General features: G+C 45.9%; 1 protein-coding gene across 1 annotated transcript; it reads left to right on the top strand. All coding sequences in view use genetic code 11, as the record gives it.

Annotated features, from left to right (window-relative positions):
• Positions 1-2,773: 2,773 nt before the first annotated feature.
• EGR_05941 (Homeobox protein Meis1) lies at positions 2,774-8,726 on the top strand (the record flags this gene model as incomplete). Its single annotated transcript, XM_024495190.1, has 11 exons — positions 2,774-2,785; positions 2,955-2,996; positions 3,093-3,392; positions 3,533-3,652; positions 4,835-4,888; positions 4,957-5,007; positions 5,047-5,184; positions 5,449-5,727; positions 6,936-7,226; positions 8,102-8,636; positions 8,689-8,726. 11 exons carry the CDS (start codon positions 2,774-2,776, stop codon positions 8,724-8,726), a joined length of 1,860 nt encoding a protein of 619 aa, XP_024350409.1.
• Positions 8,727-10,567: the final 1,841 nt, after the last annotated feature.

Here is a 10,567-nt window from a genome sequence, read left to right as displayed (position 1 = left end):
CAGGTTTGTGTTACTGGCTACCAGAGAGGAGGCCCTCGCCGTCAACTGTCAAAGTCACCTCCGGGCAGACCACGTGACACTGCAAGTTGTAGAATAAATATGCAGTCAGCTTTTTTAATGTGGGCATTAGTGACAGCGGGTTGAAGGAGAAAGGAGCCCAGAAATCTCGGTGTGTGGTCTTCGGCCTCCACAACACCACACTTGATCGCATCATTGCACCAACTTTTATGCTTATTTTGAAAGCATTTGGGTAATTTCAAAAAACCATTTGTGTCTCCTCGCTGGCTTACTGGTTTTACTTTCCTAAAAAGCAAAACCAAAATTACGCCTCTTCAAGTGTGAATTAATTCGTATTCCGGCGTTGTTTCTGCAGCACTCGTGCTAGCACTAACCGCGGTGTGACGGAAGGAAGCTCTTCTAAACAAGGCGGGTTCGTTGAACCCACGTTCTTGTCAAACACAACCGTGTTTGGCTTTAGCGGTGATGGTAGTGATGGGAGGTGCGTGTTTTTTCTCTCGTTCTGGCCTGACAACTCCCACCCTCCTCTCTCTCTCTCTCGCTCTCTCTGCTCCATCCTACCCACCCTACACTCTCTCTCGCCATGTTTCCTGTGGTGTAGGCAGACAGAATACTGTATAATGGGGATAAATTTTGCATTTTTGTAGACTTTTTTGGTTTTGCATGACTGTGATATGCGATTTTGGGATGCCACAAGACATTGTTTTCAAGAGGGCATAAAATGACTGGGTCATTTTACAGTCGTATTTATAAGAAAAAAACAATTTTTTTAGGTCTTTATAGGAAAAAAGCGAAGAAGAAAGCGACTGGGGATGCATCTAAGGTAAGAGTAAAAAAGAATGCGGTAGTAGGGTTTCAATAAGCAGTAATAATACAAGGTCGATGGACGGCTGTGTGGTTCTGGCGGCATTCCTGGAGCCGCAATAGAATAGGGTTACATTCCCGAGGGTTTTAATCAACAGGTACAGAAGGTCTGAAAATGCAAAGGCACGGACTGCTGACCACGCAGTCAGAGCGATTATAGAGGCTGAAGGATCCACTCAAGAATCACGATGTACTTCGTTCCACTTCTGAATGTCTTACCCACTACTCCCCTTGGCCACAATTCATGTTCCACCGTGGAGCCTTTTCCTTTAAGACTGGTTTTATTTAAACACGATTGTCGTTGCTACTTAGATTCTTCTTTGGTTAAACCCTGAATATTCGGCCATCTAAAGCAAGTACCTTCCTTCTGATAGGTGTGAGTCTGGTAACCATCTGGAGGGGTCCATAAGCCACTCTGAAGACTTGATCGAGGAGACGCGTATAACAAGGATATAATTGGTGTGAATTCCAAAAAAAATGGTTGTCCGGATTGGGAAAGATAAAGATGCTAAAAAAAAGGAATGAGTAAACCTTAGAGGTAACGATTGACCTTGTGGTTCCAGGGATGGGGGAGGGGTAAGTTTGATTTGACAAATCAGCCAATCTGTAGCGGAATTCCGACAAAACGCAGGAGAGGAGAATAGTCATGTGTAGAAAGAGTTAGCTCAACCCCCTCCAAACTTTGGACTAACCTTATGCGTGCTCTTTAGCCCCGCTGACTCACTTTGTTTCATTGCTTGATTAAAAAAGGTGGGTACACTCATATCCTGAGCAGATATTACCTGGAGGGAGACAAAGGCGCGAACGGAGAGGGTCTAGTTCCCATCGATTGCAGTCAAGAGAGCTTCCTTTCACTACCTCTTCCATCCACCACCTCACCCCACTCCCTCCCACCAGCCAGCTCGAGACGAGCACTTCCATTAGATATGATGGTGCGTCTAGAGCAGCCTTTTGGCAGCAGCCATTAGGCAAAAACTCCTTCTGCTCCTCCTCCCCTCTCCCCTCCTCCTGCCTTGTCTTGCCTTCCCCATCATTAATGGAGGTGTGAAATGACGGTGGTGGTGGTGGTGGCGGTGAAGATGACGTGTGTTTCTGAGTCTGCTTTATCATCACCATCGTCATCATCATCAACAACAACAACATTACCTCATTTGCTTTTGTGGCTTTATCGTGAGCATCTTTTCGCACAGTTTTCTTCCTACTAACATCCCAAAATACTTAATATGTCTGTTCTCTTTCCTGACAGGATTTTGTGGAACTCGGAATTCAGAAAATGTCCTTTTCGTCGAGGGGGGGAGGCTTAAAAATCGGCCAGTAAATTGTGGTTGAGAGGCTTCTTAAAAATGAAAAACCTAACAATTCCCTGAAAATGCTTGTCTGAATTTGCATTCAGGAAGGCAGCACTTCCACAGTCATTCAGACGCTTGAAAAATGATGTCGTCCCCAAGGGATTCACATTCTCTCATCACCCCACAAGGTATCGCAACAAGTCAAGGCTATTCCTAGAAAAAAACAAAAACTAAGTCGTGATTTTCGATTAGCTATCTTGAAACACAATGACATCAAACTTTAAACTATCTTTCGATTCCTTTGGGAGCTATCAGGGGCCACGACGCCAGAAAATCGCCAAAGAATGTTTGACCAGGATGTCAGACTAAAACCGTATTTCCAAAATTAGCAGAGCTTATAGAATATTCCTTTCAAAAAATCTAAAAGGATCTCCTAGAAAAAGATTTTGTAAATTATAAAAAGGAGTCACCAGCGGGAACATCAGAGGTCATTTTTTTAAAGCGGTTCCTTTTTGGATCGTTGTCCTTTAACCCCTTCAGCCTTACCTTGTCTTCCGTAGTCCTGAATGGTTTTAGATGTCCACTTCCTTCCAGTCCGAGGAATGAGAGGTCATGTATGTGGTGATGTCTAGCAGTTCTGCAATTACCCATACAGGGCTTTCAATTTGATTGGTTATTGGGGAAAGGCAAAGGGACACAAAGGAGTCGAATGAGAAGGATGAAAATGTAACGTTGTCAGAGTGACCGCGGTGGATGGGATAGCTTCTGCTGTTTTTTTTTCAGAGAAGCGGTGGACCTGAGGTGGTGATGGTGGTGGTGGTGGTGGTGGGTGCATTAATTATCCATGCGGTCTTGAAGGGCTATCCACCCGCCACCCCCTCCACACCCCCTCGTGTCCCGTTTCCCCTTGTCTGTGGCTAGCAGAAGCAGCAGCAGCAGCAGCAGACGCAGCGACAACAACAACCACAACAACAACAGCGAGTCCCACTACCACCACCACCACCGCCACCACCATTTTTGCTAACGACCGCGCATACATACGGACAAAGGTGTCACTTTGAGTTAGGCTGCCTCATTAATTATGTGCTCCCCGCAAATTCTACACATTCTTCCCATTTCCCTCTCGCTCTCCGCCTCTCCCCTTCTCTCTCTCTCCCAGTCTCCCTCATTGTTACTATTGATCGTAAATTAGTGCCTCAGATGCTCCCCTTTCATGAGGTCGTATTCGCCCGGACAAAATCTTTCACGAAAATCACTTTGGAATTTTGCCCCTCAGATGGCAAATGTTCTTGGGCTAAGGTTGTCTCACACACGCAAATTTGTCTGTCTTTTTTCATTTTTCCGTACCCCTGGCTTACTAGTCAGCTAAATTTGCGGCAGGCGGCCTTATCAAAGCTGTGCAACCTTGTCTTGAGCTCAACACTCGGTGTTTTCTGCTGGTGGACATCCGAAACTTTGCCCGTGAGACTGAAGTGAAGTTGGTAGACCTCTGGAGGAATGAGTGGATTAGGAAATTGAGGGATTGATGAATCTAACATCTGTGGAATGATGAATAGATGGGTGGATGGATGGATATGGGATGGATCCGGCATAAATGGATACTAGATAAACAGATGGGTAGATACGGAATGGATGGGTGAATAAATGCGGAATGGATGAATGGATGGATGGATCGATGGATACAGGATGGATGGATGGATACAGGATGGATGGATGGATACAGGATGGATAGATGGATGCAGGATGGGTGTATAAATGAATAGATGGGTGGTCAAATGAATGAAAGAAAAAATGATTGAATCCAAAAAAAGCAAAGATATGCATTGGTGGATGGCCAAGTCGACGGATCTGCAACTGCGGCATGCATAAACTGGTGGAGGAGGAAATGCATTGCAAGACTGTCATCCACTCGATGAGTTATTTTCGCTCCTGACGAGTTTCCCCAGTGCACTAAACACTTGAACCCACCGATCACCACAATGACGAGTTTCAGGAAAATCCCCTTTAGAGTTTTAGCTGACTACCAGCATCCACTTTTAATTTTTCTCCCTTTTTCGTGAACCAGTTTCACAATTCCTTCTTCATCTGTTGCAACGGCAGAGCCATCCCTGAATTATTTACCCCACTCCCAGCCGGTGGATGCATGAGAGACAACATTTTCCCTCAACTCAACACACCTGTCACCTCAGTCACTTTCAGACAGATGTAGTCACATGACATAAAAGTACATTGGTTAGAAATTAATTTCAGAGTTTTCCATTTTTTATTACTTCAAATCCATTCTTACTACCCCTTGATCCACTTCATAAAATTGGACAAGCAAGTTAGAAGAAGACAAAGAAGTTTGATACATGCTGTAAGATTATTTTAAAAGGAGGGGACAGAAGAAGGGGACGGGGTGGGACTAATTTGATCTTCCTCCCCAAAGTAATGGGCAATTTAGAGAACTCGAAAGAGGGATCTTGCCAAGATTCTACCTTTTTTTAACCCTTCTGCCTTCTGAAATGTTTGGGTTTTGGCCACCACCCCAGGAAGGGAGGATGTGGGTACACGCCTGGGTGGGGCTCATTAGCCCCCACCACCCCAGCATGCAGGGGGTCACAGTGACCCCGCAGAGTTAAATAAATATCAGATACCTGACCTCTATGCAACCTTCCTTTCAGATGAGTAATGCCAATCGACCGCTCCTAACATTGAACCAGGAGTTAAATTTTCTCGTGAGTTGACATTGCTGCTACTTAAAAGAATTCAGCGTCCAGTTTCAAGTCACCTTCTTTATTTGTAGATGATTCAAGCAATACACGTACTGCGATTCCATCTTCTGGAGATTGAAAAGGTATCCACACACTTGTTTAGACATGTGTCTTTCTGGCAGTGTGGTGTGGTGTTAGTGTTGGTTGGGGTAGTGATTAATGCGACCATTGCGTGGGACAGGCCTGTTGACGCCCCTCTCGCCGCTCCCCACACCAAAAGTGGCGTGTGCGTGGGTGCGTGTGTGCATGGGATTTCCGGCGTACGCGTGTCGAGACGAGGGCACACGCAAGTTGTCTTTTTTGTTGTCCGATTTTGCGAGTGCTGTCGGTGAAGTTACTCCCGCCTTATATGCCTACCTTGTGAACAAAAAAAAATAAGTAAACAAACAGTTTTTTCATGGTTAATTAAAAGGGCTGTAAATGTACTGTAAGGGAAATTCAACGCGAGACCACCTTTCAGTGGAAAAATAAAGGTCTAATTGCACCTAAGTAGACAAAAAAGTTAACGCATTTCTCTTATCAAGGTTCACGAACTCTGCGACAACTTCTGCACTCGTTACATCGCCTGCCTCAAGAGCAAGATTCCCATCGATCTGGTGATTGAGGATCGCGAATCTGGAGGTTCCACAGGTTCAGCGGCTGGCAGTCCCCAACCACCCTCGTCCGCTTCCTTCGCTTCCGATTTGACTCCCTTCGAGAACGCCACCAATACTGCAACGGCGTCTGGAAAGTCCTCCACCCTTCGACAAAACGCGGACGAAGGCCAGACGGGCGAGGAGCAGGCCAGAGGATCGGGTAGCATGGTAGGCTAAAAATGTTGAAGAATGGGGTCGGGAAGGTGTGGAGCAGTTTCCAACTTTCTCATTCCACCGTGCTCTTGTCCTGAGTTCGCGTTAAATCTCCCGAATGTCCCGAATTTGTGGAATTCCCTAGCCCTTGGCAGTGGTAAGACCTCCAATAATTTGCCCGCATAATGACTCGTATGACAGGCAGGTTAATGGCAATTGCGAACCCCAGTAACTAGACCATTTCAGGCTTGTCAACCGTCACTGGTAATCGTAAACACGGGGGAATAATACGGACCGCTCCCTCCCTCCCCTTCCCCTCACCTCGCTGCTCCCGTTATCCCCTTGCGATTATGGTTTCACCTCATCGTGTATTTATTGCCCTTAACCTCCTTCCTTCAAATCCACCGCTTGGAGGTGTCACCGGGTGCATGGCATTCAGGCGGAAGTGAGGTGATATTGCAGGGCTGAATAAAGCAGTACTTCTTCAGAGAAGATTTTAAATATATTTTGTAATAAAAGAAAACCATAAGATTCGGTATTAGTGGATCAAAGTCCAGGTCAAAAAATGGGTTAATATTTACCGATCCCTAGGAGGTATCAAGCTAAAACCCACAGGCGCTTATGGTACTACTTAAATAAGGTGGGTACGTAACGTCCCAGAAACCGGAAACTGTATGTCAACTGCTAGGGGTGAATACTTGTCAGTTAGTTGTCATGGTACTTTTTAGTGGAACACTCTAATGCTTTTCGCTCATTTCAGTTGGACTGAATTGATGGAGTCCGAGCCTGGCCGCTGGACTGATCAAATTTAACACTTCTTGTCAAATTTGGTAGATGACATTTGGAGAAGGTGCGGCAGCAGATTTTGCCACCGTGAAAAAGGTGGAGCTGTCTAATGAATTACACGCATTTCGGAGGGCCTTTTAATCCCGATTGGAAGAAACAATGAGGTGTCATAACTGATTAAAAAGGGCTGATAGTTGAGGCAAACTGGCAGTCCGCTCTGGAAAGTTTGTTGACTGGATGACTGACTTTCAATGAAACATGTCTTTCCCATTTTGAAGGTCATTTTTTAGCTCAGAAAGAACAATAAGGTGTCGTCCGTCACACTTCTAAGCCACACACCAATTTTTGTGCGTGTGTGTGTGTGTGCGACCACGAGAAAGACAAGTAACAGCCATGACTACGGTCCATCCACCGGATGCAAATCCGTACAATTCAAGAGTGTGTATGTTAACTTCATGAGGAAGAGCTGTCAGGAGTCATCAGACAGGTGTCGCCTGTCGGAAGACCTCATCACTGAACTGGAGGATGGGCAGCAGGAGGTATTGACTCACCCTCCTCCTCGACCTCTTATGCCGCCTCCTCAATCTTCCAATGTCGAGCCCCACCTATTCGTGACATCTGTGCTCCACAATACCATGACCACATGTGGAATGGAACACCCGGGTGGGAGAGAACAAACATTTGTTCAGAGCAAACTCTCCACAGCTGGTCTGTTTCCCATTGGCCAAGTGATTGTCTAAGCCTATTCAGAAACGCCGCGAAATTGTTTGGTCACCTTCTAAATGACACGGTAGAGCAAATTAACACAAGGTCAGGAAAATTGCATTATTTTGAGGACTCTTTGTTGGAAGTTTAAAAGTTCATCTAGAAATGGTGCAACAATAAACACTCCCTCTTTGTGGCAATAGACGCGCCATTAATGACTAGTTTGACACTGTCCCTTTTCCATTCTCCCATCGCCGAAAAAAATTGCCACACAGCCTCGTGTCTCCATCTCGGCTCAAGTCTGTCTTACAGGCGGCTGAGGAGACTCTTCTCCCTAAACCACCGCGTTTTGTGCCGTTATCACTACCTAGAGCAGCTAAGCTCATAATTTTAAAGCTTTATAAATTTCTGCCGGAAAAATTTCCCCATTTATCTGAAGAGGCTAGCAGCTAAAGGCGTCGAGTTTATTTAGATTTAGTTCTGCCTTTTTAAATAAACATGTCAAAAGAGTAATGTGCTTCTCTGGTTTCCAGCTTTCTAAGAGGTACTCACTTTTCTTTCCTTTTTTTACCACAAAAAGAAAAGACAAACTGGGCTAGGTGTAAATGATTAGTTAATTAATGCGCTGAGAAGTCGCAAAAGCCTTCTGTTGGTTGACAACCTTAAATTGGGGAGTTTTGACAGGTGAACGGCGTCGAGTTTTGTCCAAAATGGAGCACTTGCATGACTAACCCTTCTCTCTCTCTCTCTCTCTCTCTCTCTCCCCTCTTTCTCTCTCATGTTGATCCTTCCCGTCCTGAAGAGAAGGAAATGAAAAGATTTTGATAGTACCTGTCACCTTTTCGGCGCCACTGTCATTTGTAAAACTTTCGCCTCCACCCGCATTTTTTTCTTTTAGAGTGTAGACTTTCATCACAGCTTCAGTGGACCAGGATTCGTTAATTCTACCCCTGGAGGATATCGAAGCGAGAGTTTCCTAGAGGAAGATGTCTACCGTGGTCATCCGATGGTGGCGCACTCCAATTCTTCCCAGTATCCACCACCTCTAGCTCCACCAGGACCTGCCTACTCAACCTACTCATCTCATACCCATCACACTGACACCACGGACCAACCCTTACCTCCCCGATTCTACCGAGATGCTGATCCCTGGAGTCAACAACCCTACTTCCCCTGTCCGACCAATCCTTTCGCCTCTGAGGTGTCACGAATCTTCCCCTACGAGTCCGGAGGCGGTAGTGGTAGTGGCAGCAGCAGTAGTGGATATGGACATTACAGCACCCACGGAATAGTCAATCCACTTTCGAGGAAGACAGACGTGAGAGGGAAGAATGGCTCATGGCCTGCAATCGACATGACTGGATCTAGTAGTGGCAATGGAACTGGAACGGGTGGAGGCAATTCCACGACAACTGGGGGACAGGAAATGTCAAGTAAGTGGACCTGAGCGGAGGTGGCGATAGTTTATTTGTCTTTTTGTCATAGAAAAGATCCGCACTAACATAGTGGATGCTACTCAGTAGAACGAGATTGTAAAATTTCATTTAGGTGGTGGCGGTTTGACATCCGCACGACCTGTTGATGGGCTGATTTTTGACCTTGAAGGAGGAGGGTAAAGCCAAATCAGGGGGTACAAGTATGCACCCACGCACTTGGGTGCGTGCCTCAGGTGCAAATATTTTCCCAAGAGAACTGCCTGACCGACAGGTCTGATCTGCACAAGGCGAAATGCCATCTACCTCGCAAGGGGCGCATAACTGAAGGGGGATGATGGGGAGGCAGCAGGAGAGGGGAGAGGAAAGGTAGCGAGGCAAATGTCAGAATTGGGGTGATTCAATTTACCCACCTCCGCTAACACCACCACCGTAACAGCCTCCGTGTGCTTGGCGTATGCCAATTAGCATTAAGTTCTGACCGAAGCGAATGTCAGAATTTAGCAGAGAGGGGGGTGCGAGGGGCGAGGTGAGAGGGCGGAGGGTAGGGAGAGGACGGTGGGCGGGGTGGGGGAGAAGAAAGAGTGGTGAAGAGCTTTCTACTGCTTGAATCGACCTTTTTTTGCATCGTTTCAATCGCGAAAAACTTCTATCACCCATTCGACGTGAATTAGAGGGGTAGGTGTTAACTTAGTGTTGACTTAGAGAAGAGCCTGACCTGGGCTACAGATTTCGATCAGGGCCAGAATGAGATAGTTTTTCCAGCCCGTTTATCGTAAAGCCTAAGCTGAGCTAATCTACAATCATAATAAACATAAACCACGGTGTCACAGGTCTGAAAAAATCTCATTTCAAAAATTTTTTCCTTAGTTTACTCTAGTAACCGAATAAAATTGCACAACTTTGGAGTAAAAGTGGACGAAATGGCTGATGGAATGAGAGGCAGGCCAGTCACGCAGTGTCCACTTTGCTCAAATGCTTTTTTTCAACCGAACTACGAAGCTTGGCCCCATCCATCCACATTCCTGCTGCGCCTATATCTCCCGCCATGGTGTTCCTTTTTGCATGTGATTGTGTAGCACAAATGTCATGAACGGGAGACCCTTGACGTTGGGAGTTTGGAGAGGTGGCATTGGAGGAATAAGGAGGAAGAGGACGAGAATGAGGGTGAAGGGCTATTCTCCTCTCCGAACCCTCGAGTTCAGTAATAAGGTCTATTGAAAGATTCGATATTTATTCCGACCTACTGACTACTGTCAGCCATTCCTCATGGAGAGGTTAACCTGTCCATTCTCGAGTTATCGTGGATTGCGTCGTGTGATATTGAGGAGGTAGATGCCCTTCGTTGTTATTGCTTTGTTTTCAACAGGCAAACGATTTCTAATGATCAATCCCGTTTGCTGTGTACCATACATACAGGTATTGAAAGTGCGGTCCGGGCAGTAGGGCATGGGTGGATTGTTCGGGGTTGACCTGTGATGCGAAGGCAAAAGCCATTTTGCATTGCCAGTCAATCAGTCAGTCAGTCAGTCATTGGATAATCTAAAATTAAAGGTTCATTGGGACAAGGAAGATGAGGTAGAAATGGGTTGTTTTTGAAGCCTGCCGTCTGTCATCTGTGGCTGATGAATGTAGGTTGAATCCACTTGCTTGCCCTTTACCAAGACCTCTCTTTTCCAACTATTGAAGATGCAAATCATGTTGGAGTTAACATTGGTTAGAAAAGCTGGCAATATCAAATCCAATCTGTTAAGGACACATAGGGATCCATCCATCTCGAACCCATCTTGTATCCATCAATCCATCCACCCCATAGCCATTCATCCATCCTCTATCCATCCACCCTGGATTCATCCATCCTGTATCCATTCATCCATCCACCCTGGATCCATTCATCCATCCATCCATCCACCCATCTACCCTGGATCCAT

Source organism: Echinococcus granulosus (genome assembly GCF_000524195.1).
Source record: "Echinococcus granulosus chromosome Unknown EG_S00048, whole genome shotgun sequence".
NCBI lineage: Eukaryota > Metazoa > Platyhelminthes > Cestoda > Cyclophyllidea > Taeniidae > Echinococcus > Echinococcus granulosus.
This window is presented reverse-complemented; position numbering and strand designations above follow the sequence as displayed.